The 27,249-nt window shown below is 43.5% G+C and overlaps 1 protein-coding gene across 1 annotated transcript; it reads right to left on the bottom strand.

Moving 5' to 3' along the window:
* Window positions 1–1,120: 1,120 nt before the first annotated feature.
* mfsd2ab (MFSD2 lysolipid transporter A, lysophospholipid b) lies at window positions 1,121–14,732 on the bottom strand. The gene is made up of 14 exons (XM_076112843.1): window positions 14,511–14,732; window positions 11,734–11,859; window positions 10,640–10,764; window positions 7,271–7,394; window positions 6,833–6,911; window positions 6,576–6,745; window positions 6,387–6,477; window positions 6,055–6,173; window positions 5,702–5,785; window positions 3,984–4,067; window positions 3,712–3,824; window positions 3,481–3,624; window positions 2,977–3,153; window positions 1,121–2,888 (listed from the first exon to the last, which is right to left on the bottom strand). Exons 1-14 carry the CDS (start codon window positions 14,598–14,600, stop codon window positions 2,834–2,836), a joined length of 1,581 nt encoding a protein of 526 aa, XP_075968958.1. The 5' UTR covers window positions 14,601–14,732; the 3' UTR covers window positions 1,121–2,833.
* Between the last annotated feature and the right edge of the window lie 12,517 nt (window positions 14,733–27,249).

Below are 27,249 nucleotides of genomic sequence, written 5' to 3'. Positions count from 1 at the left end.
ACTAATTGACTCAGTGAACCTGAGGGTCTAGGGTCATACTGTACTTGGTGATTCAGCCTCTCTAGTATTTTCCTAGTCTTTAGAAAATTGTGCCTTTCTGTTCTCCTGCTTTTACGTCTCCAACTCTTATCTTAGCTTTCCGTCACCTAAATCACATTTATATCTCATCATAAAACCTTCACTATAACCAATTGTTATTAAATGTTATTACACTGTTACATCTCTACATCTATCATGAGTGGTCATCCTGCCAGGCAGAAGGTAAAAGTCAGCATTGGTGAAAAGAAAATTACTTTTTAGTGACAGCAGAATGAACGTACTGTAGGAGGACTGGCAGCACGGTTCTTTCTGAGGGCCCATAATAACAGACTCGTCCAGCTCCGCTGTCACAAGGTCAGATACAGGAGATCATTCCTGTCCAATAACACTTCATAATAAATCACCTTCACACGACTATAACACTGTTACACTGTTTGTTTGTTGTTGGTTAAAAAAATCTTTGCACTATTGTTTAGTTAGTCAATTTAATATTATTATATTTCATTGTTTATATTGAGTCATGATTTAATTATTTTCTTTTAAAATTCTTCCCTTTTTCTTAATTTATTTGGATGGGATGTGTCTATATAGACATAGCTGCTAAAAGTAATAAGTAGAATTTAGATTTTTCACACTTTTACTGTAACTTCAAGCAATCGGCTAATTCATAAAATTGGAACAAAACTCAGACAATAGATGGCAGTAGTGGACCACGAATAATGTCCAATGTGTAAACCTGGAGCTGCTGTAAAAGTCCAACTGCAGTGCTATAAGCTAATAGTTTCTCCACATCACACCAACTTTGATTGATAATTGATCATTCATTTCTTCATTATTTTTCCAAGCTAGCCCCGTTCATGAGTCATCAATTTGACGTTTTGCTCTCACAACCTGCTCCAGACACCTTTGACGACAGTTTTGGATGTTTTGAAGATATAAGCCACTAGAATAATTATATAATTATCTCTTCAGTAGGCATTGGGTCATGGCTAATTATCCACGTGATGCATGTGTGATATACGAGAACAGACATTACAAATCTCGTGTTTTTTGTGGGTCAAGTACAGTAAATGTTAACTCGTTCACAGTACACTCAATTAGTATTTATTAACAATATCTTTTTTTCATTCTCAACATTTTTTTCCTTAAATAACTACAGTGTTCATAGGTCCATTTCACAGCCACAAATATCAAAGATATTTACAGGTTTACATACAATATATACATATGCACAGGAGGCATGTACACAAGGCTTCTGCGTGTCACACGTTTGGCTACAACCTCAAGAGTCACGAGGGATGTTTACCGACAGATCCACAACGGGCAAAAACACTGGCAGAATAAAACGGGGAGATTTACAGAATGTACAATTATTACAGACACGGTGGGTGAAAAATGGCACGATGTTGTAGAGCTGAGGAATCTCTTGAGTAAAACTGAAATCGGCAACCCAGTTGTCAGAAACATGTCAAAGTTGTACAGTATTCACATATGACACAGCATGTACACATTTCCATATCAATAGATATGAACTGTGTCAATCCACACTTTAATGACAGGGACTGAGATGATCACAAAACATCCTGGTTGTTCCTTCATTAAACAAATACACAAAGAAAAAAACATTCAAAACACACGTTCACTCCCCAATCTTCTTCTCTCACGATTATGCGCTTCCCTTTTTGAATGCATACAGAGCAAAGATATTAGCGTTTGTAACATGCATTGAAAGGCGTGCAAGTGCTTTAAAATTAGACTCCAAACACATTTTCCTCATTTTTAATCTTCTAATTCAGTTGGAACCTCAGAGGCCTTAAATATATTTAAATACTGCAAGAAGCACCACTTTCCAGCAGACATGAATTCAAAAAAACTAATAAATATTTAAATAATGATAGAACTCAATCAGCAACGACTGTCGTCACCGGTTTGCTCAGTATTAAGGAAAATTAAAGCGTTTACAAAAAGAAAAGCTTTTCCCGTCTCCAGTAGCTGTCCTATAAATAAAGATAATGCAAGAAATGTAATCGCAAGCTAACTGCTTTTACTAGTGTAGTGGTTTCAGTACTATGGTGGTTGAACTAAAGTTCTTAGGGTGGTCAAACATCACATTATGACAGCTTCTTAAAAGAAAACAAGCAGTCAGTCAGTTGGATAGGAATGAGACGCAAACAAACAGGCTGACTAGAAGGATTATTTGTAAGATTACAAAAACACATTTAAACACCGTGGTGTGTATTTTTGAACAGCAGCAACTGATTGACACACGTATCCTTTTGTCAGTTCTGAATATTAAGGCGTTATCACTGTTCAAGTGTCTCACATCTCTATAAACTATAAAGTTGTCTTTAGCGCAGTGCTCACGGTCGTTAATGCTCCATGTGGTTATGTACGAGGATAGAAAGTGTAGCACCAATAATGGCAGCACCGACAAAACATGCTCCCATCACATTTTATGGTTTTGTGCAATTTCAACTGAGGACAAGGCCAACCCCCCAAAAAAAGCTTGTTTCCACAGTGCTCAAAAGTAGTATGTTACACACGAAAAAAGCTTTTGAGATCTGATGGAGCAAGAGAGGAGAATGAATTTCATGCTGGGAAAATGTCAAATGTTTTTGGGAAAGGCCTCAGCGTGGCTGAACCGGCGATGACACTTTGAGTCACTCAAGTCTTGTAGACGTGGAACAGCAGCAGCGTGGTTAAACGAGGCAGTGTCTGTACGATCCAACAGGCCCAGGGTCAGTTGGTCCCACCCAGTCGATCGCCTCATTGGTCCGCGGGTCACCGACACGCGCTAGATCATCAATGCCAGTTCTGTCGAGTCCGTTTCTGAATCTGCCTCGTTGTCCCTGAAAATTAAAAAGAGTCTTCAGTTGGAGATTTCCTTCACTGACAAAAACAAACACAACAAAGAGGCATTTCAATCCACAGTCCTACCTTTGTTCCTGTAGCAGTTTGCGGTTGCCTTGCCTCTTCTCCTCTGTGATCGGATACGAGTACAATATGATGAGGCCGATTAGGATGAGGGCTATGGGTGCGGCAGAGACCAGCACTTTCAAGGTTATATCCACTTCCTCTGGTTGAGAGCAGCCTCTGCTGATGTAGCCTGCAAAACTGAAAAAAGAAGAAACAATTAAAAAAACATTTTCATGCATCGCAGAGCGTTAATATTGGTGATCCATGAAGACAAAATTCACACCAAATCACTGATCAAAGAGTCAGTCATGTGGTGTGCAGCACACGCATAATCCACAGCCTTACTGTACTTAATCTAATAAGAGCAAAAGGAATTCCTTGCTTTGATGTAGGATTTGGGGGCTGGGGGCTTAGCCTCATTTGTTTTTGTGTCTCGGTGCATGAGATAACAACCTGATGAATCACCTACAAAACCGTTTAGAATGATTCACAATATAGGTTGTGCGTGTTTCAGCGACGACTTACTCTAAACTCAGAGTGGAGATGCCGAGGGAGACTCCAGAGGCGAACTTGGTGAAGAAGACGTAGAAGGAATAGAAGAGAGCTTCGTGGCCGGTGGAGTCGGGGTTCTGCACTTTGAAATCATCAACGACGTCGGGCAGCATGGACCTGAAAAACATAAAAAGTTAGTCACAAAAGTATCTATTATAAATGTATTCCTGAGAAGAAAAAACATGGAGTCAGCAGGGATCTTACCAGGGCAGCAGGAAGGCTGCAGCCACTCCGACGCCGGCAGCAAAGGAGACGATGTAGGTGACGATCAGATTGCTCTTCATACACACCACCAGGATCATGAAGGGAATCACAGACTGGACAGGACAGAAACGCATTAGACCACTAAACACCAGATCAGCTGCCATTCAGAGACGAACACACACTAAAGCTGCTAGAACATCATTTAATTGCTGTCAATCCGACAGGCTTCGTACGACTCAGAAGTGCTGTTTGAACGGGATTGTGGGCCTTACCAAGCTGCCGGCGCAGACCGCCGTCTTTTTCCCAAAGCGAGTCAGGAACCACTGCCAGAAGGGGATGGCCAGAGTAGCGGACAGCTGAGGGGGGGGAAGAAAAACATTCAAGGTCCGGTTAACAAGGTTTTGTTTCGACCCTCCAGACAAAACTCACAGAAGTTGCATTAAATTCCACACAAGGCCGTCTGGTACAGGTTAAACCAGGGAAGACCCTCTGGGCCACAGAAGAAAAACAACACGGTTTCTACCGCTCTTCCCAAAACAAAATTGAGCTCAATGTGATGCAAAACCTCCACAGGGGTCGTCCCATGACTCTACAGGGGTTAGCTTGGATCGGTTTGACCTCTGACCCCCTCCTTGTTTGACTGAGGTAAAGATAACGGTGATACAACAGTATCCACCTTCTCTCACGGTAAGCTAAGAGATAAAACCGCCCACACGTCGCTGCAGTCCCGCTGCACAACCATGTGTGAGACAATGACATTGGCTCTGTGGCGTCCCACTATGAGGAAATGTTTCGCAGCGGGTTTTTTGTTTGTTTTGTTGCATCAGCAGTATTTGAACACTTGAACAGAGTCTGAACTTCATCTTCAAAGCCACTTCCTTGCACGTACAGCGACCTCTCCTCTGTGAGCCTCATCAGGCTTCTCCCCAGAAATCAAAACATAATTATCAGTTAATGTCTTCTCAAACCTTCCTCATTGAGCACGTTTTACACAACCGACCTCAGTGTATTGCTGCCAAATGAAAGTGTGTCCGGCCCCTTGAAAAATGAGTTCATTTGAGGTGCGGCAGCAAAGCTCTGGAACAATGTCCCATACAGCCTGCTTTCTGCAACGTGCCTCACATTATAAAAAAAAAAAAATACATACAAGGCTCTTTTTGTTTGTCACAATTATGGAACTTCCCGTTTCTCTCGCACAATGTTTCATAACATTTGACCGCGTCAATGTCATCCAGTTTGAGTTACAAGTCCTTATATAATACCAGCTACATAGATTTGTTGAGTTTGAGTCCATCTTTGTACCAATAAGATCTGAGCCGAGCTTCCAGGGTTCATCTCACACCTCACCAAATTACTGAAGACGAGGATTAGGATCACTTACTGCTGATTAAGGAGCGGCTCCTGTCAAAGCTCACACTGTTGAAGCCTCTAAATAAAAATAAAAATAATAAATAAAAAAAAAGTTATTTCACTAAATAAATGTACTTTAACAAAAAGGTCAGCGCCTTGCCTCCATAATCCTTTCCATAACGCACAGGATCAAAGCAGAGTAAGCTGCTCAAGCTCACTACGCGGAGCCGTTGTGATGTGCAGAAAGCACATCGATGGATTAATTGGGTTTAATACGTGATATGAGAAACCGTTTCTTCAGGAGAAGAGAGATAAAACAAGAGATCAGACGTGGCTCCACTACGGTCTGTGGGAATGGGATGGCATTCAGGCCGAGCAGTCACAGAGGACAATTGGCAGCCAGGAGACTCCGCTTTCTGACCGAGTACAGACCGGCCTTGTGATTGAAGAAACTATTTATGTGTTCACCCTGGGAGGGAAGCTTTTGTCTGAAGCTAACCGCTTAACTTCTTCCACACAAACGGGGCTGCTCAAGGTTTCGTGCGCTGGGGGAAATGTGCGGCCATTGCTTTGGCAACAGGGCGCCTGAAAGTGCCACCTGTGTGTGTGTGTGTGTGTGTGTGTGTCTGCGTGTACTCACCATGATGACCAGCAGTATATTCTGGAAGTCGTTTCTGAAGCCCAGTGTCGAGCTGCAGAACAGGGCAAAGTTTCCCTCCAGGAGCTGTGGGACAAAGCACAGAGATTTACTCGGTTAAATCCTACTGCCTAAACACACACAAATAAATAAACACACACACACACACACACACACACACATCTTGGCCAACTTTGCAGGCACCACGTTAACTCTGTCCGGGAGCACACACCAGCACGTTAAGAAGAGCCAGTTGGACTCAGCAACCCAAAAACTAACAGTGTATTGACATACAGTAGGCTATATACACCTACTGAGGGGTCATAGTAAAATGGTGCACGTGTCTCTGTACGCACCATGAAACCGAGCGAGGTGAAGAGGAAGACCATGACCAGTTTGGCGTACGGTCCGTGTCCCATCACCAGCTTAATCCCCTGGAAGAAACCCATGGGCTCCGACCTGGGACGACAAGACTCTGGAGAGAGGAAAACAATAGGACAGAATGAGGAAAGACGCTAAATTACAATCAATAGAAAACATTTTCAACTCTTGTAGTTTGTCCCATCACTGGTCATGAAAGCCTCCCATTCAGAAACCTAACCTCTGATTCACTACTTTGAATGAAAGACAAGATGAGGAAACTAAACGAGCAGACGGAGCCGGTTTGACGGAGAGATTAACGTCTTACCTTTTTTCTCTCTCACACCGAAGAAGAGAACAATAGCACAGAGGACATAGATAATGCAGATGACACCCGAGGCAATCATGTAGGCCACTTTCTGGAAAGAGGGAACAAGAAAAGAACCGGTTAGCAAACACCATTCTTGTAATCGGCCCTTAACCGTTAAACCTCTCATTAACAGCTCAGTCGGTTTACCGTGTCATCCAGGGAAATGACCGGCCCCGATGCATTGAGTCCGACCGACAGAGAGGAGTTGCTCAGGTCGATGTCGCTGGGTCCTGGGAGGCAGGGAGCGTTCGCCATACCCACGATCTGGCCCTGGATAGCTGTGCCCAGAACAGTGCCCATAACCTCCACCGTCATCCCTGATGGGAGGAAACACGGGGGACGTTTTAGCCATTGAGGAGGCGGCTAAATAATCAAAAAGTTGCATGTGCAGCTGTAATACTCACTGTATGCGGTGGCCGAGTCTCTCTCTTTCTGCTCTGAGCTGATGAACATGGTGAGGGCAGAGTATGGCACATGGAAGCACTGTTTTTGCAAAGAAAAAGAGCAACAAGGTGAGAAAAAATGACGAGCAGATTCCCTTTGTTGGTCGTGCAGAGAAGTAACGACGAGTAACGGTGCAACGTTTTGGGAAATCTGTCTCTTCACATTCGACTGGAAAGTCACACTCCGAGACTCTGCAAACAAACTGTTAAACTATTCCTTAAAAGAATACTTTCAGATTTATTGTGCAATTAGAAGAATGTTCTGGCTATTTATATATTTTGGAAAGACTGCAACACTTTGCAATGATCAACAATTCAGGTTACTTCATATTGACCACTAATAACCTTTCATTTCATAATAAAGAGTCTGTGAGGCGTGGGCTGGAGAGTGGTACTCACGGTTTGAAGGGTCTGGAAGATGCAGTAGAAGATAAGGTACCAGATGACTTTGCCGTCCTCAAAGGGAGGAACGAACCAGATGAGGAAATAGGCAATCACGGCCAGGGGGGTTGAGAGCACGATCCTTCATGGAGACGAGAGGAACAAGAGGAGACAACAACAATAACATCAGTGGATGAAAACGTGACCCTACAACAATCATCAGCCTTAATGAAGAGAGGGGACGTTATGTAACTAACTGTGGCCATGCTAGTGTGGCCTTTATTCAATTTGTGCCAAATGTTCTCCTCAGCTCAGCACCGATTGGTGTTTAGAGACGGTGTTCCTGGCGTTCACCAGCATGGAACAGGTTGAGCTTGTGTCTAAACCGGGGTTATGAGAGTACGTAACACTCCCTGGTGTCCTTCTGTTACATTAAAATGGTTCAATGAAGCAAAGCTGTGTGTTCAAAGCTCCTCCTCACATGTCTAACATCCCATCAATTTGCAACATGAGGTCATTTAAGGAAAAAGTTGCAGGAGTACAATTCCTTTCGTCACTTCCTTCCCCCCTATTTGCTTCTTCCTATGGTCAGATCAAAACCCTCCAATCAGATACAAGATAGCGAGAGAAGCTCCGCCTCTGGAAACAAGAGTCTGGGCATCCCGTCTCTCCTCCAGGATATCACTGGAACATCCGGCGATTCATCCTCATCGGACGGGAAATGAGATCACACATGCGTCACGATGGACTACAAGAAGCAACACGTCACTGTCGCGCATATATATATATATATATATATATATTAACTTCTCGCCGGCTAATTTCCAATCAAAGTGCTTCGCTGCAGACTCGCCACTAATCACCCGAAGCCCGTTTAGAGCCACAGCGTGTACTCTGGAGAGAGTGATGTCAGAGGGAGCAGCGCTCAGCTGACTCTGTAGCCCATGTGATGTGATTAACTGTACACCCGAGTGAAGCCGCTGTGGGCGTGTGCAGCAGTGGTCCGATACTTTCTCTGGATATGACAATGCATTTAGGAATGCTTTTCTTTTAAAGCTTATTACCGCTTACTTACTCGGCTTCATTCAGACATGCTGCAACACGGATGAAACAAGCGGCGGTGTGAAAAGAACACCAAGACTGTGCCTCTGTTTTGTTTGTTATAAAATAGACTTTCACGTCCCATCCAGTGAAGGCTGTTCTCAACACCGTGTTACGAGGCTTAGCCAGGACTTGCACTGTGCTTGCCGGCAGAAGTGCAGTGACACCGTATGAGATCCTTCCTGGAATCGTATTCAAATGTCCTCTGAAATAGCCGCGATGACGAGAGAGAGAGAGAGAGGATTTTATCCCAGCAGGTGACAGCTTAGTCTGGTGCTTATTAACTGTCCTTAAATGAGCCGACAACAATAAATGAATGAATTACTTGGGCAGCAATCATCTGTCTGGGTGGGTAATTAGCTGGCTGTTAGGATACCTAACAGCCAACGTCCAAAGTAATCCATTTATATGTTTTTATTTACAGCAGGAAACCTGCAGACTGTCACCAATAGTGCAACTCGTTCTGCTTCACAACTTGAACTGGAGTAAACTCCTGAAATTCCTCAGCCACTCTTTAAAAACCCTGCCGGGACATTCGCAGCCAAGGCCTCATTGGCTCACGCATGTGGTGTGTTGTGGGCTGGACCAATGAGGGACCAGTCTGACTCGTCTCTCCCCTCCCCCACTTCCTACACTACTACACGGTGCTTTTAAGACATAGCAACCGCTCCGGCAGCTTTCCTGTGGCCTCACCACCATACCCGTCTCCTCTTTTATATGACGACGGAGAGGACCGTGATGAAAGTGAACGTGCCAATCATTCCTCATACAAACCCCACCCATTCGGCTAGAAACCCTCCATCTGAACTTGCAGAACAAGAAGCCATTTCAACACATTGTTGCACACCTGCTAACAAAGAGTCATGTCATCACAAAAGAGGAACGGTTCCGACGCTTCTGGGAAACTGTTACCCAACGTTCGATGCTTCTTCCTTTTGTAATCTAAATGAAATCGTGCAGGTGTTCTCAGGGGAACATTAACACAGGAGACCGAGGAGGGAGGCCTTCATGACCGGGTTCATCTCCCAATTGTGCCCTTCATTAAACAAGGGTGCACACATTTCAGAACCAACTAGGGAGATTATGTTTTTAATCAAGTAGGCAAGGGAGTACATAGGTGGAGTCCCACTCACCTCCCTGTGGTGCTCATTATGAAGCTGCCTACACTGACATTTACCTCGTCACCTGTTCAAACTTATCGTCTGTGTTGACAGGAGACTGGCAGCCCCTCCTCTGACCAGCAGCTACCACTGACACCCCACACTGTACTTCATCTTATGCAACCGTGTGAATTATACCCGTCACATCGGCTCTGCAGTGTTTTAACAATCATTCACGAATAACTCGTATGAAACGAAGCCATCGCGTAGGCTGCTCAGGGATGCGGGGGAGGGGATGTGGCAGCTGCAAAAGAAAAAGGGTCGGGAACCTTTCTGTGAAAAATCCCCGCAGGCCTCCCACTCCCTCAGACTGGCTGCGACACACCGGCACATTTCCCAGGGGACATTTTAACGTTATTTTTGCTCTTTACAACGGGGATTTCACAGAAAGAAGTCAAAGTGTACTGGTCAAAAGACGGTTTGTGTGGCTGCTGTTAAGAGAAAACTCAGTAGCAGGCAGGAGTTATATTTGTCAAAGCCACACCAAAGGCCATGCTGTGGGAAACGTCCAAGACTAGCACCTGCAGGGATCGAATGCATTTGTTTTGAAAGTCTTAGAGTCTCAGCATTGTGACCGCAGTGGCCCAGCCTTAACCATTTCAACGAAAGCAGATTATTTTATAGTCTGTGTGTACAGCCGTGTGTGAGTGAGAGTGAGAGTGAGAGAGAGAGGGAGAGACAGAGAGAGGGGTGAGAGAGAGTTTGAATGGAAACATGTGTGAACAATGAGGAAGCAGCCGTCACTGCATCAGCATGACCCAAAGTAACCTCTCGGGAGATGACGCTGGTGATCTCCTCACAAAGCCCCGCCCCCAAACACTGACACATGTACAGTGTATGGTTTGGAAAACTTCCACTCGCAGCTGTGACACACACCGAGACTGACAGCGACAGCCCCACCACCACCCCCCCCCCCCCCCCCAGTAAATGTGGGAAAAGTGCTTCAGTGACACATAACTGGGCTTTATCAACAAGCTAATGGAAACAGCCTGAGAGAGACTCAAACACCACAGCTGGAGGAGGAGGGTGCACTGGAGAAAATAATCTGCTAAAAACCTAATAACGAATAACATCCAACCGTATCAGACTGTATAGCTCGCTGGTTGCGGCCGGGAGTTCCACTTACCAGGGCAGCATGCGTCCGAAACGCGTCCACGGGCTCCGGGAGACCAGGAAGCCCACCGTCGGGTCCGTTACGGCGTCCCATGCTCGGCCCCCAAACAAAATAATGGAGGCATAGAAGGGATCCAGCTGCAAAAAGGGGAGAATACACAAATATTAGCGCAACTGTGACATTTAAAAAAGGACACAAATCTCAATTTCAGTGGGGAATTTCTTGATGCTCAAACCTGCTTTTCAGGTAGCCATTCAAATATCACTGCAGGCGTACATGTATACGAGTACACCATCAACAATAGAATGACTAAATGTCAAACTATACATAGCATGTGGTGGTTAAACTGCTAAGCTGATGATGGAGGAGTCAGCAGTGACGCTTTAAAACGTGACATTACAGTGAGTAGTGCTTTTCATTTTCCTTAGTCAGAAGGCACCACTTAGCATAGTGAAGGTGCCACCTGTCTGCTGTTCATTTAGCGTGGAGGAGACGCGCCTGAAGGCGGGATTGAATGCTCGACTCCTCGACTGTACAATCAGCCCCACGCTGTGTCACCCATCACACTCTTAATCTACAATCTTGGTAGCCTGACAAAGCGAAACCCTGGGAAGCGGTTGACCCACCCGCTATCCATGAGATTAGTGTCAGAGCCCATTAAAGCGAGCTCCTTCCCCATCGCCCTACCGCCGCCCCTCCCCTGAAGCCCCTGTAAGCCTTCTGATACAGTGGAGCCACATCATGGAAGTCAATATAATGGAAACAACTTTTTCCACTTCTTCATTTTACTCCAGGATAATCGCTCCTTTGTTGGGGAGCTTTGGCGGTCACAATGTTCTGCATGTGCCCTTTGTGAGAGAGGTGGTGTGAGGGCACAGGAGGGGATCGTGTACAACTCGCTTGTTTTCAAGTCTGTAAATGCCACCACACATACTGTACGGCATCAGGTATAGGAAGGACAGTATGTTCCCTTTACCGGTGTGGTGGTCCTGTAAGGGCAGCGGGGGAGGGGGGAAATATATTTAGGTCTGTGTTTTGAAAGAGACACTAAATGTCTTGGACAGGCGTGATCATGGAGATTTGAAATAGCCTAAAAACCAACTCACCTGCGCTACGTCCAGCAGATAGATCTGCAGAAAGAATCCCAGGGCACACCCTGTGATCTGGTAGGGGGCTCCGCCGATGGCATAGCAGATCTTGTTGCAGACTGACAATCTGTTCCCATGTTCATGCTGGGGAAAAAGGGAAAAAACACAGTTAATCAAGTAATAAAAGCAGCTACATAAATGCTAAAAGTGGAGCCAGGGTCGGGACATTTTAAGTGTAGATAATATAGCAGATCTCAGATCTGAATATCTGCTAAGAAGACAATGCCAAACAAATGGCTTGAGGCGTTTTACTCATTCAACATTAACCTACTTTTGGAGAAAGTGTCCTAAAGGCTAAGTATTTGCAGCTGCCTTACAAACCTTTCCAGGCAGAGCCAAGCCCTTGTAATTATAGGAGGGGTCAATTCTGCAGAGTCGGCATACAGCGCACAGTTTCATCCTCAGGTAACTTTCTCAATTTCTGTCTGAACAAAATTGAATCTCTGATTATTTAGCGTTGCCCTTTTGCGCACTAGTCCGATTAAAACGTGTTTTTTCGGGGCCTCATGAGGAATGTGGCCTGAATAGCTTAAATCGCTAGAGAGTCTCAAGCTGGCAAGAAGCTAATCATCATGTAGCGTGTTTGGCAAAAGTCAGGGACAGCCACCGGGGAAACAAGAAAACCCTTTCCAACAAGTGCTCAATTCTTCCTTGTTTTCTCCACTGTAGATGTAATAATTTCCTCAGCAGACAGACACTAAAACAACTCCTCCAGTAGCAACACCACTCTATCCAGGTTAGTGCCAGGGAATGACAACACGATGGTGTCAACACAGACCAGAAAGCGAGGTCGAAAAGTACCTTGGCAGCAGCCTTAACTGGCTTAATATGCCAACGAATTGGCTGCCAGTTTGACCAGAGCTCTGACTACTCCTGCCCACAGAGGGATGAAAACACACCCTCGCCGCTGACCAATCAGAAGGTAGCATTTGCTTGTTTTCGGCTGGTAAAAAGGCATTTTTCATTGCAGGTGGTGAGTGAGATACATACAAGATATAACCTTGAACGGCAGACACATTTTCAGTGTTCTTCTCACTCTGCATGAGAAACACCTCATCTGAGATCACAACCACAACATAAAACATCACTGTGGCTGCAAACTACTCAATGAACCAGCCTCTTGCCTTGTTGATACCCCCAACCCAGCCTCTGTTTGGGTGACAAAAAAAAAATCCTGCTGCCATGTTGCGTATGAGTTCTTGTATCAATTATTGCCAATTATTCAAACCTACACAAAGGCTGGTGATTTAGTGCCTGCTGGGTCATGTAACTTGGGTGGAGGTTTGATTGACAGTGTACTAATGTTCCTTTGTATATGTACTAATGACCCCAGTTACAGTAGAGGGGATGCGTCTCTTAATGTCTTTTGCACACGAAAAACCCAATCTGCCTCACACAGCTTATCTAATGAGGATGTCTCAACAAGCTACTACCTGCCATCAGTGCTACCAGTAAAGATGTTATCACTGAAGTAATTATGCTATCACTGCACACTTGCAAACCACAGTCAAGTGAACATCCTCAAACTTGTGGCTTTTTAGAGGAAGAGTTTTTGATAAATGTTGCACGAGATGTTTAAAAAGTCTTGATTTTTAGATGTAGGATTCATCCTCAGCCTGCCTCCTCTGGGTCTGACACGTTGCCTTGTTAAGGTGATCCCTGCTGCATTCAAAGCTGTCGGAGATATGGATATCACCCCCCTACAAATGCACTCAAAATACGAAATTATGTCGAGAAGTCTTTGGTGAAAATAGCTTAGATGCTGTTTTCATAACATGCAGATGCGTTTTGCTACTACACTGTTAAAGCCGTATGTCACGTGATATCTGAAACAGAAAGACACTAACAATTCCAATTTCCACTTATATTCAAACACGTGTCCCTGAACGCAGCACTAAAACAAACTTACATAAACTAATATGGAGGAAGTATCTTAGATACCTTCTATTGATACTCAACAACACCTACAGCGTTTCCTTTTGAGCGAGAGCGAGATTTCCAGTGTGACTGCAATTTTTTCATGAGATTCATTTTAATTAATTAGGAAGACCAATTATGCAAATGAGAAAATTCCAGTAGGCTAATTTGACGTTAGCCAACGTGCGCTAAAGTAAAACGATTTTTTTTTTTTTAAAAGGCAGCCGTTACGATAGAAGAGCCGTTAAGATAGAATAGCAACGTTAACGTTCGTATTTTAGGGATTTAAATGTAGCTCTATGTGGCTGTGGTTACATGTGCAGCTAAAACATCTCATTACAGCGTCTAGAAACTAAAATTATGACTTGGCTAACGGTAAATCTGCTATATTTAACCGTCAAAAGCTCCCGTTCAGCAATATGATTTAAACGATTTGAAATATTCAGGGGGATGGTTCGCTCACGGTTGAAAGCTGAAAGTAATAAATTACTGATTAATTCACTGAAAATGAATCATATTCTTTTACATTTTTAATCGCTATCAATCATTTAATTCACTCAATAACTCGATGAGTCACATATGAGATGATATTAAGTCCAACTGTTGTGTCGAAATATCTCAACCGGCGGCGCGCGCGCCTAGGAACAAGTAACGTTAAGTGATTCAGTCCCTCGCGACGTCGCTTAACCGGGTGTCCTGCATTCATTAAAAAAAAAAATCAGCGTCTTCTTCGTTTACTGCGTGGTGTTGTGCTGTCTAGTGTGTTAAATAAGAAAGCGTTGGTCATTTTTTTAAATAAATGAATGAATGAAACGTACCTTCCTGGCGAGCGTGATTCCATCCGAGCTGACTGGTTTATTCAATAAATTGGGGTTGGAGTATTGTTCTCCTCCCTCTCCTTTAGCCATAGCAGAGGAGCTGGTTCTCTTGAGAGGAAACGAAATGTAGAAATATCAAACAGGTGGTTTCGCGGAAACACGTTCGCAGCGGTTCTACAATCTGTGGAAACTAAGAAGATGCGGAGGCAGAAAGGGTATAGTAGTAATTGTTAGAGCTCCCCGCCCCCTTGCCATTCCACCCCATATTTAAACCCGCCCCTCTGAAGGCGTGCCTCGTGAAATGATAAGGAATCCAACTCACCCAAGACGTTTCATCTGAATTTCTCAGTATTAAATGTTTGCCTTATCAGCGTTTGATTTCGTGTGAAAATGTCACATGTTTGCATATCTATATACAAACATCAGGGCCCCCTGTTCAAATAGCCATACAACGTGTTACGCAACTGAGTCGTGTCCTTAATGTACTGATTATTAAGTTTAAACAGCATTGAGACATCATGTTTTTACAATCATAAATTAAGGATTAACTGAATAAATAACTACAGTTATTTTATTTTTAAGGCATTTTATTAGATTTTATTTATTTAAGAGCTGCAGATACAGAAACACTTTTTGCATCAATAAACGACTGTAATGTTAAACATTTAACTCTTTTGAAGTGCTGTGTAGTAATTGTTGTTGTACATTTTAATAATTGAACTATACATTTTTCTATGGCACATGGGGTTTTCTTGTTTAGTTGATTTTCTTGCTCCGAAACTGTTTGAAAACTACAGATGTACTATTGTTTGGGCCGTGACTATATTTCTCTGTATTTAACCCACAATCAAAAAAGTCTGTTCCTTCCTGGTCTTAACTATGCTTCAGGGATGAGTTTCATTCATACAAACATGGTCCCAAAATGTATTCCAATGTTATTCAATGTCATTTACACTCTTTTTATCATTTGTATATGCTTCCAATGAAGTCGCTCCACAGTATGCGTGTGTTTGTGTGTGTGTGTGTGTGTGTGTGTAACTGCTATCTCCAGTCAGTCCTGCATACTGCTGTCAGCTCAAAGGGACCACCTTCCTCCGTGCTCACCGTCAGTGAAGACGGTTCAAAGTGACCGTTTTAGCATCTTTTCATATGGACACTCCATATAGCCGGGCTGCAAGCACACACAAGATTCCTCATGTGTGGCAGAACAAACAACAACTTTACCCATGCGGCTAACTGGAGGGTAGCTGCTCGCTGCCTGAAGAGGGGTTCCTCAAACTCTCTCTCTCTCTCTTTCTCTCAGGTCTTTATTTGCAAAGCGCCTTCTGCTCTGACGACTGGCTGTGCATGTACAGTATATGTTCCCATTATAGCTGAGCATACATGCAGTATGCAGTAAACACACACCGCCACTAGTTTGAATGCTCATCTCTGTGTCCGGCACTGCAAGAGATGTAAAGATTTTTTGTCATGTTTACTCATGGCTATGCCTGCACAAAGTCTTTCCACCATCTCACACATACACACACTGTCCGCCTCCCCTCGATCAAACATGCATTTACAATGCAGCTTTATCTCCGAATGTGTCAATATTAGTTTATTCACACCAGATGCATGCATGCCTCTAAGAGTGACACTCTATAGCTGCATTGCCAATGTTCAGATAGTTGAACCTCAACCATGCAAACTGTACAGTCAAATTCAGACCACACGCACACATGAGTCTGTAGGCAAATCATTGTGTGTCAACATGCCGCAGGTTAGATAAGACATTATGTCCGGCTGATTTAAAAATGTCCCTTATTGCTGTTTGAATTTCTCCACTCTTTCACAGTTAACTGCTCACATTTTGAGATCATTTCAATATAATTTAAGGGTTTGTTGTAATGCCTTTGGGTGCAAAAGTGTTGCTGCTCTGTTGCAAAGCGTGCATGTTGAAATATTACTTCATGCCATTAGCAATGCTGTCTGTCTGTCAGGCTAATTTCACACAGGGAGGATGGAAAGTTTGCAGCATTTCGATGGTGATAATGCAAGATTTATGGGCCGAGGTTGATGTCAACTTCCAGGAGGAAAAAAAGGAAAGACAGCAACGAGGTTTAAGGAAATTAAAATGAAAGAGCGACTGATTGTGAAGTTCACTCCATTTATTTCTGTTATACAACTTTTAAAGAGAGAAATAACTGTATGATGCTTTTCCTCTAACGAGGGAGAAGTTGAATTCATGAGCAATAAAACTGACCCTTGCACAGTTCTAAACACCACAGCCTCACTTGGTCTGAGACCAGCAGCTTCTTGTGGCTAATTTTAGATAACTTAAGATAGATATAGCTGGTGAGCTGACTTTGTATCAGTGTGCTGACTTTACTTGGGCTACTGTTCAACAAGCTTTCACAGTTATCCTGAATCACTTGATTTTCATCAATGTCGTAAAAATCAAGTGATTGGGGAAACAACTGCAGTCCCTTTTGCTCGGATGTAGGGGGCTTCAGAAGAGCAACATGAACGCAACCCTAAACCAAACTGAACAGGGTGTATCCAGTTCTCTTAATATATCCATGTTCTGTGTGTGACTATACAACAACAATGCCGCCATTAAAAAGCGAAGAACGGGTATCATTCATCGTACATTTGTTCGTATCGTAAGCGTTTGTTTGAGAATCTTAGCCGGGGACAAGCCTCTTATTGCTTGTAAGCAAATACACACAGAGGGACAGCGGTTAACGGAGGTGCTTATCTTCCCAAGGCTCATCCGAACCAAAGGGGACTTGTCCTCACTGAGAACCAAAACTCTGTAACGTACAAAGACAAAGACTGCACACTGCACGCTGCATCCACAGAGACTTAACCCTGATCCAACAGGCTACTTTCCCATGGATCCCCTTACCTGTCCCCATTTTCTTTTAGCTCGGCTGCTGAAAAAAGCCCCAGAGATGCTTTGGTGAGCATCCCCAAAGGAGCTGCTGTGACCCGGGGCGTAACTTGTGAGAGTCGTTTAAATTGCTGAAATAATGTTTTGGGTTTGGCCTGCTGTGGGTGCAAAATAAGTGCAAGCAGGGGCACAATATCACTGAGAGAGCTTGACCTATAGGCATGGGGCACAACAATTGCAAGTTGTTTGGCATGAGATTGTGTATGCTTGAGTGCTCGTGCGTGTGTCCTTTGTGCCGTTCAAGCCACAGCTACTTGTTGATAGGCACCACAGTGGCTGATGTGACGACTGTACGGTGTACAAGGGGATACATTTATTGTGTGTGCATGTATATGTGTGTGAGTACAGCCTCATGAATGTGTATTTGAGAGCAATGCGCCGAATGCAGAGGTCAGTCGGATAGGTCGAGCTCTGTGTGCGTCACGCCAACCAGGCAGCAGGGTCATAGCTACAGGTGGGACGGAAACTCAGGCGGGAGAGCAGTAAACACACACACACACACACACACACACACACGCACAAGACACAGAGGGAAGTTGTTGGTGAAGGGGGGAGCTGTCACGTGCTTTGTGTCCAGAAGTTCAGGTATTTTCCCATGAGGTGGGTTTCAGAGAAGACAGTCAGTTAGCTAGGACGCAGCTGTCCGGGTCACTGTTCTGAATACGTTTGAACAATAAGCGTTATCCCTGTGAGACCAAATACCTTTTTAATTTAATAGAAAAAGACAGAAAAAATAAAAGGTGCATTCAAACCCATAGGTTTATGTGTGAGACCTCTGAACTATTAAATGTAGTCTACATGGCTTCCATAGAAATTAATGTGACCGCGTTTTAAAAGTTATAAAAGTGGCGTTCATTTGTGAATATTATCTCGCTGAACAAAACGTGTAAGTATCATGAACGTGTGTTTGCCACAGAGCTTATTTTTCTGCAATAACCCCAAATCCAATGGAGGCATCCCATTGGCTTTTTCTCGAGGGAGTGTGATGCTAACTTCCGGGGTGGGCCCACAAAAATGCGCCAACCCTGCAGCACTCTTGCTGTGATCAGAGTTAACCCTCCATGGCATAAAAGAGAAACAAACGAGACGAGATTCTTCTTTAATTAGGCTCCCTGCTGTGACTTGCATGAAAAGCTGCAGCCTTTCACTTTGCCAACACCCAACTATTCATATGCGTGTGAGTTTGTGTTGATGCAACGCTACTTGCAGCTACATTAGCACTTCTATTCGGGGTAATCTAATGCATGGGGTTAAGATGTAGCTATTTCTTAACTCAGACAATGCAAACAGAAGTCCAGTCCTTCCTTCACACTGAAGTACAGGTCGCAGGCGAAGTTGAAGGAAACACTTCTATTTCCCTCAATATGTGCAGAAAGCCAATTCATGCAATGTATGCTTCTAGCCACCATCTGCAATGGCATGAGAGACCGTGGATTGGTTGAAACATAAAAAGCCTCACCCTGAAACAATCTATTGCTATTTCCAAGACAACACACTGTCACTACGGTCAGTAGCATTTGCTCGCAACACAAGATTCATATTTGATCTTGCATTGTTTTGTATTTCTGCTTGAGTTTTCCTCCTATCTCAGTACTTTACGATAAACTCCCTATGAAGAAGGGAACGGCCCTTTCTAAACCATTGTGTTAAACCAGGTCAATTATTCTTCATAATTACTTTTTTTTTTGTGAAAAATTCACATGCTATGTTTAGAGAATCCCTGGGGACTTATAGTGTACCTGCTGTCAGAGCGTGAAAGACATTCCCACCATGCTTCATTCTTTCTTTCACGCTCTTATTTTTGAATTGTCACATCATGTTATTACGTGACACATAGGTCTCTGAAAAGCTCAAACGTGGGTGGCTTCATGGGTCAGTGATACGGCCTAAACTCTACCAACTGTCACTGAAAGTGGCCACCCCCGAATTATTCCTAACTTTAAGCCTTAATATCATTTAAACAGGTAAGTTATATAAATATTTACCCCCTGTACAGTTGTCATGAACGGGGATATTAGCTATAGAGATGAAAACCATATTTGTACCAGGATGTAAACGTGTTTATTTCTGCTGTGATGTACTTTGCATTTTGGTGGAGCCCTCAAGTGGCCTTTAGAGGAACTGCAGATTTTGGCACTTCCACATTGGCTTCATTGCTCAGCACCGGAGGTTACCACTCGGTCATTTCCAACAATAAACCGCAGCAGGCGACAGGGCTCCGCAGCCACAAAACATGCTGTGCTTTTTAGCAAAGGGCCCTTTTTCTTCTTGAGTGGAAACTGGATGTCGCCATGTTGCTCTCCCACCAATAAAAAGCCACAGAGAGGAAGGTGCGAAAATGCAAATTCGCACCAGCTTTTACCCTTTTGTGGAAGCTGGGGTGACTGCTTCAAAGTTCATGTTTCATGAGCGCGTGGCTCAGAGTGACAGAACTATGAACCTGGCTGTTATCAGGGTGGACAGACAGACGTTTCACCAAGACTGATGTCACTGTGTTTTTGTTGGCAGTCTGTCTGCTTCTGCGCCTCCAGGTCATAGAGGCTTCAGGTGTGTCAGAAAGACTGTGCTAGGTGCACTCACACATTAGTTGGCTCAAACAGCTTTCTACTTCAGTTCACAGGACTAAAATGATGTCATGCTAATAAACTAAATGTGTGTTTTGGAGAAACTGTGTAGTTGTGAATACAATAAATAAAGGAGCTGGAAAAGAGGCATTTTTTTCACTGTTGGGGTAACACATTCTTCATTTATAAATCATTGCAGCTTTAAATGCAAACTGCCCGAGTATCATAAAGGTTTAGAGTCTCAGGGTTCATAAAGGTATAGGGTCTCATCCCGTTACAGCAGGGTGCTGTGATCTGAGAGTTCATATCTCGTCAAGTATGTTCTCTGCGCAGCAAGACACAGAAAGTGGGAAGGAAAAGAAGCTGGAGATGCCATAGAATACTATAGAGCAATATGAAAAACCTCACGCACTGAGAGATATCTTTCTAATGTCAACTGTGCTGTGTGTCTGCAGAGGGTATCTTGATGAGACAATGCAGATATCAGAATATCAGAGAAGCTCCACGGATTTCCAGGAAAGGGAGAAAGAATGAGAACAGGTCTGTGAGAGGAAAAAAGAAGACAATGTTCACATGCACGGGCAAAACAAACAATAAAAGCATTTTTCAAATTTGTATCCAATGTTTCTGAAATATATTTCTCATATTCTTAAGGTTTGAAATCTACCTGAGATATTATGTACCTTAGGTTTCCTTTTTAGGAACCTTTTTCCTTAAATTATATCTCTGATATCTCTCCTAATGCTGTGTGTCGTTATCAGGCTGCGTTATAGACTCTTGACTTGATATGTAGACTTTTTTGATGACTGTACAACCTTAGTTTTCTTCATCAAACCACTCCTCTTAAATACCTAAAGAGTGAGACAGTTATGTGCTCCTCTAACAATGAGTAGGTTTTGATTGAGGACACGCCTCCCCATGACTGAACACACCTGTGTCTTATCCCTGTTTAATGCCTGTGGAGCTGTTTATGTCCCTCTTTAACCTGAAGAAGACGGTCATGTCGAAACATTGGTAAATGATTAAATATCTCTCTCATCGTGGCTACGAGTGTGCGACTACTTCCCCTCCAGCACTGGTGTGCATTCCTGTTCTCTCTCATGCTGCTCATCACATAAACAACTTCAAGTTTGTCTGGTTGAACACAGAATTACAGTTTGGCTGTTCAACTGGATAGAACAAGTTTGATAAGATTTCATAGGATTTCATATGAAAACATATGACACAACAGTGTCAGCTTATGAATTAGAAAAGTAACAACCAAGTTAGACTTTGCAAAGCTTAACAATGAACACAGAAACGTTTAAAGGAATAGTTTCACATTTTGGGAAATTCAATTATTCTTAAGAGGAAAGGCCTTTACACACCGTGACGCTTTTTTTGTGCGACAATATATTTAGGACTCAAATATTACGCAGCAAAAAAAATTTATTCTGAGCGAGGTCCAGTTTTCTGATCTTTGCACCACGAATAAAGGCATCATCAATCATTTTGCGCCTACATTATACTGTACAACTATATGGAGGCTACTTAGTCCAAAATAAGAACTTTATTACTCACTTCTGAAGTGCTGAAAGTCTGATTTTATTACCTTTATTACGACTCTTTTTAGTGTTTGTGCTAAGCTAAGCTAACTGGCTGCTTACTGTAGCTTTACCGAACAGACAAAGTGGTATCAATCATCTCATCTAACTCTCTGCAAGACTGCGTGTATTTCCCAAAATATCAAACTCTTCCTTTAAAGATGCATTCTCACATTTGTGTAATTCACTTGCCCTCAAATCAACAGATCAGCCAACATTTCAACAATTTCAGCTCAGAACACAAACTGTTAGCCTTTCTATTTGGACATCGGTACCTATAGTTGACGCTGAAAGCATGAATGTTGAGAAGGATAAATCAAGACTGTCATGTTTCATCTCTTTAATTTTCAGAATATCACGATTAGCCGTGAATTCGCTAAACTGTCTGCAGAGTTAAAAGAGATCAGGGCCAGATCAATAAAGTACTGTATGTTCTTACATGAGGAACAGCGTGTGTATGAACCACGTAGACAGCAGCAGGTAATGTGGAAACATGAAGTAGAGTAAAGGGCAACTATGATACACGTACACACACGCTGTTATACTTTTATCTGTGTACGTTATCCTTTTTTTTTTTTAACAAGCAGGAGAAACCAGTTGGAACTTAGTTGGACGCATGATAAAAAGCATAAACCAAGTCCAGGTGTCAGAATTCCAGCGTGGCCTCCTCCTAAAATCCAGTGTTTACAGTAATGTCAATTATCACTTTACTTTCTACGGTCAGCACGGGCGATAAAAAGAAGCCTTTACGGCATCTATAAACACCGACTTGATAAACATGCCCCACAGCTTCTTAATGACATTTCAGATAAGCTCTTTATTATGTTTTGACTGCCCTGTTCTCCGTAGTGGATCGTGTGCTCGGTGTCCAGTGGGAGGTCACTGTGGTATGACTGCGTAGTGATTTAGCCGGCAGTCACCTCAGGCTGCCGAAGGTCATTTTGAAAAACAAAAAACAAAATAAACACCTGTTTCATCAGTCGGTTTTACGCAACACAGTAGCTTGGCCTGTTTCCAGTTATCCGTAGGATGTTGTGTTGGTATCAAACCCATCATGTGACCCCGCACGTGTAGACAGGAGGAGCAGCTGGGGAGTCATAATAGACTCCATACAGCTGACTGTTTATGGTTGTGCTCGCAGGAGGTGTATTTATGTTTAGAATGGAAACTGTGACGTGTGCATGAGTGTGCAAGAGGCTTTATGTGCGTGTGTGTGTGTGTGTGTGTGTGTGTGTGTGTGTGTGTGTGTGCGTGTGTGTGAGTGCACCAGCCCCCTGGCATGTCTGCCTCTGTCCCTTGGGAGAAAATAGACAAGGACAGTCAAGGGAAGTGTAGTCCGCAAGTTCACTGACTGCCTGTTGACTTGTAAAAGCTGTGTGTGTCATCTCTGCTGTTCCTGCTGTGTCTCTATTATTCATGTCACTGTGTACATTTCCCTCAATATAGAACGACGTAAGTTGAATTTCAACACAACAAACGCACTCTTGGGTTCCTTACTAGACCATCATCTAAAATCATCAGCCATTATCTTTATTACCTCTCCAGAGAGGTTCCTCGTTAATGTTTCCTGCTCTCTCTGACCTCTCAAGTAATATCTCTGAAGAGAGCATCTTTGAAGTGTGGCCTAGCAGTTGTGGGATGATAAAAAAGGTTCACAAAGTCGATAAGATTGTATAGTAAACTGTCAACAATGGTCAACTTCTCCAGAGTTGTTTGATTTGTGACTTTTGTATGTCCTGGAGGGCTGGGGCAGCAGCCTAACTGTGGAATGACTCCAAGGACAATATGGTGGCAGCAAGGGCAATTTTACAATGAGCAGGACTCTTCCGAATGTTAGAGCTCGTAGCACCTCCCTAAAGCTGTTAGCTACTGTTTGAAATCGGCTGGATATTCAGTTCAGTACAAGATCGTTATCGTCCCACAAGAGGAAATTATTTTCACAGCAATCAGTGTGAAGGTAAGAACTGATTACTGGCTCCGTAGACTAGCACCTTTAGGTGCCTGTCAATATTAGAAACATTAAACCTCTGCAGAAGATACAGCCTTTGTCGCCCCGTCCTGCATATTGACTCTATTTCTTATCAACATAAGTACCAAGGTGTAGCTCTCTAACAAGTTCTTCTTCTTGTTCTTTAGCAATGATCTGGTGAGGTGGAAGTGATGTCCTGCGGAAGTCAACAACTATACACCACATTAAGAAGATAACCACCAATTATAGAACTAGAGTGACTATGAAGTTACTCTTTCTCTATCCCTTTGGTCTCTGACCGTTTATTTCTGTAACTCTGCTGCCGCCTTCTGGAATATTTGTAGAATTACAGTATCCGTGTTGCTGAGATGAGGAAACGGCACAAGCAAAAGCTATCTCTGTATTGAGATGTTTATCTAGATATATTACTATATTTGCTGCTGTCCTGGTTTTGTTTTGTATTGCATAACGGGAATCTTACTGTATAATAAAGCATTGAAGCATTTTGCAGCATTTCTGATTCATTTCTTTGACATATTTACCATAAAGTAGCACAATCGGTGGTATTAAGAGGTGGCCTTCTAGAATAATTTATATTATATAAAATATCCAACATAAGTTAATTTTGTGTTGGAAAATGCTGCCAAATTTATGACACAGGAGTTGATCCTGGGAGGCGTAGGAAGTGTTTTGGTGGCATAAATGTGACATTAAAGGTGCTAAATGGGAGATTTCTAATCCCTCTCAACGCCTCTTAACAGGTTAGCTGAGCCGGCGGCTCGCAGCTAACAGCGCTGACAGCGCTAACAGTACAAACTATGTCAAAACGTGCCAACTGAGTTTACAGTGTTTCCCTGTGGCGGAACCGGAGGCCCCTTGTCATCTGAAAACCGCAGTATTAGAGCAGTGCAGAGCAGCGGCCATAACAAGTGGGGCACGCTCACGTGCACTAACATGCACTAAAAGCATGTGCAGCCGGCCTATGGCAACAAAGCAAGGAGAAGCTCTCAAGCTCTTAATTCTCTGCTCAGGTAGACATTACTCCACATAGTTGTTTGCTGCTATTAATGTTTTTCATGTCTAATTTAACACCTTTAATTGTTGTGCTGAGCTGCATGTTGATAAAGAGGAGTGTGTGAAGTGTTTTCAAAAGGGAAACTTACCAAAAAATACAATGACACTTAAAGGGGACATATTATGCTCATTTCAGGTATGTATTTTGGGTTTTCTTCTGGAACATGTTTACATGCTTTATGTAAAAGGATTATTTTTCTCATACTGTCTCTGTTTTAGCGCTTGTCTCTTTAAGCCCCCCCCCTCCCGAAAAGGCCCTAATTTTCTCAAGCTGTGGGTGGAGGTACTCAGATGCTCGGTGGTATATTCTAATGAGCCTGTATGTGACATGGACAGTGGAGCCGCATCTGAATGGCTTGTTTGAATCACGTGTTTTCTGATGGAAGCCCATGAAAAACTGAAGGGTTTGTGGGTTGATAATCACTCCAGATATCTGAATGTATGTGCACAGGTACTAAACAGTTTTTCATGATGTGCCCCCTTTAATCTAGATGTTGGCCGAGAGGATGGGAATAATTGATCTTGTGTGCAGGAAAACAACTCGCCCAGCAGGGAGCAGTAAAAGTCAATGTTCCCTCTATGGTGGGATCATTCATGTGTGCTGCAGATATTCTGGGAAATGTTTCTTCTTCCGATTACACAAGCCGTAAATGTTTTTGTATAGATACTTTCTCTCATGTGGAATGACATGAAACATGGGACCCTGACCTCTACTGAAGACACACATATTTTATACACACAAAGCAATTACAACACAATCAAGAGCAGTGGATACAAATCAGTAATAAAAAAAGAAGGCTCCCCCACCTCCTCCTTTCAAAGGACCTTGGGATGTGCACACAGTGTTCAGGGTCACATTTGTCCTGATCCTTGAACTGAATCTGTTCTTTTTGAGGTTGGAAAGGGACGATATGACGAATTCTCCCAAAATGCTTGTAGTGCTGAATGAATTAACTCATTTTTTCTATGAGCAATGGAGTCATTTCCAGTGCAGACCTTCTGTCTGCCGCATCACAAAGTGAATGTAAATAAATATCATTACTTCAGGGACTGCTGGTGGACACACTGGGTGATTTTTTTTTTCTTTCTTTCCTGTTGTCATCACTTAGCTGACCACCAATTCTCAGTGTGCCCCTTTAAGCCGAGTATTGGATGATGATGTCACATTCTACCCGTGACTGAGTGATTAATCACCAGCGGGCCCTCGGGGTGGGAGGAGAGGGCGAGGTGGGAATCGGATTGGAATGGGGATGGGGATGGGGAGGGGGCAGAAGACTGATCAATCACAAAGATTTGCAAGCCTGATCTGAGGACGAGCGTCCCCCGGAGGATACTACATCACCGCAGTCAGACACTGGCGCAAACACATGCACATGGACACGCACAAACACATACAGCAAAAATCGCAAACACGTGCACATGCATGCAGAAAAATACACCAGACAAGTGCCCGCAAATTGCCATCGCAGCACTACCCGCCCATGGGTGCTGCTTTCCCCCCCTTGAAGAATGTATCAGCATGGGAGGTATACACCCAGACACCGGTCGGATAATACCAGCCTTAGCACAGATGGATTTACTGCCATGGTTGGGACACACACACACACACACGCACAAACACACACGCGCACACACAGGACAGATTGTAATCGTCAGCATGTATTCATGCCAGCGACACGTTCTCATCACGGTCACTGTATCTTGGAAGAGGGAGAGAGGAGTGAATAGATACAGTGCAATGTTGCATTAAATAATGCCACGTGCAAACATGCGCACAGATACAGGAGAGAATAGAAAGAGTCCTGCATCACATATTTTCAGGGAAAGTAAATTCACAAGCACTCCTTCCCCCCCTTCTTCTTCTCCCTTACTTATCTTTTCAACCATCCCCCCCCCTCCTGCTGTTACAGTATCATCTGCTGATTAGTGGTGAATTGTTGCTATTTCTTCAGAGAGAGAGAGAGAGACATCTGTCACTAGCCAGGGCCCCCAAGGCAAGAGGCCTCCACCTGAGAGACCACGGCCCACCGTCAGAGGCTTTCCCTCGGGTCTGATCACTTCAACCCCCCTCTTCCCTACACCATCTCTTTGCTCAGCACCACCACCGTATTTAACCCCCATTTTTGGTCTAAATGTCTGCTCGTTCCTTTAGATCTTCTTTATCTCCTTTGTCATCTCTTCAACTGCTGCTTTTTGTTCTCTTAGACATACAATGGGCCAAGATTACAGAAACATTTGCATTTAACTGTCTTCATCCCACCCCCACCTTTGACCCCCCCCCCCCCCACCCCCCTCCTCCCCCCCGTCCCCCATCCCTTACAATAGGGGTAGTGTGCCTCCCTCCCCACAGCTAAGATGTAACAAGATGCTCCTCATTGATATCTGCCCCTGATTACATCTGGCCAGTCTGATTGTCTGTGTGTGTGTGTGTGTGTGTGTGTGTGTGTGTGTGTGTGTGTATGTGTGTGTGTGTGTGTGCGTGTGAAGGGGTGTAATGCTATGCAAAATTCGTAGTTCAATACATACCACAAAACATGGTTCGGTGTGGGGGTTTTATTGTACAGTGCAGAAGACAAAAGATGATGTTTCCCTCCATTTATTTTGGTGAATAAAAAGA

This window comes from Anarhichas minor, unplaced genomic scaffold, assembly GCF_050575085.1.
Source record: "Anarhichas minor isolate MPS153535 unplaced genomic scaffold, ASM5057508v1 ptg000051l, whole genome shotgun sequence".
Taxonomy (NCBI): domain Eukaryota; kingdom Metazoa; phylum Chordata; class Actinopteri; order Perciformes; family Anarhichadidae; genus Anarhichas; species Anarhichas minor.
The sequence above is the reverse complement of the archived record's forward strand: the minus strand, read 5'-3'. Positions and strand labels throughout refer to the sequence as shown.

Excerpts from the sequence above, each read along its gene's own strand:
- mfsd2ab (XM_076112843.1), bottom strand. The coding sequence starts at position 14,600 with ATGGCTAAAGGAGAGGGAGGAGAACAATACTCCAACCCCAATTTATTG. Across the intron at positions 7,395-10,639 it reads TTCGGACGCATGCTGCCCTG|GATCGTGCTCTCAACCCCCC; the intron begins GTAAGTGGAACT and ends GTCTCCATGAAG. Across the intron at positions 6,912-7,270 it reads TCTTCCAGACCCTTCAAACC|TGCTTCCATGTGCCATACTC; the intron begins GTGAGTACCACT and ends TTGCAAAAACAG.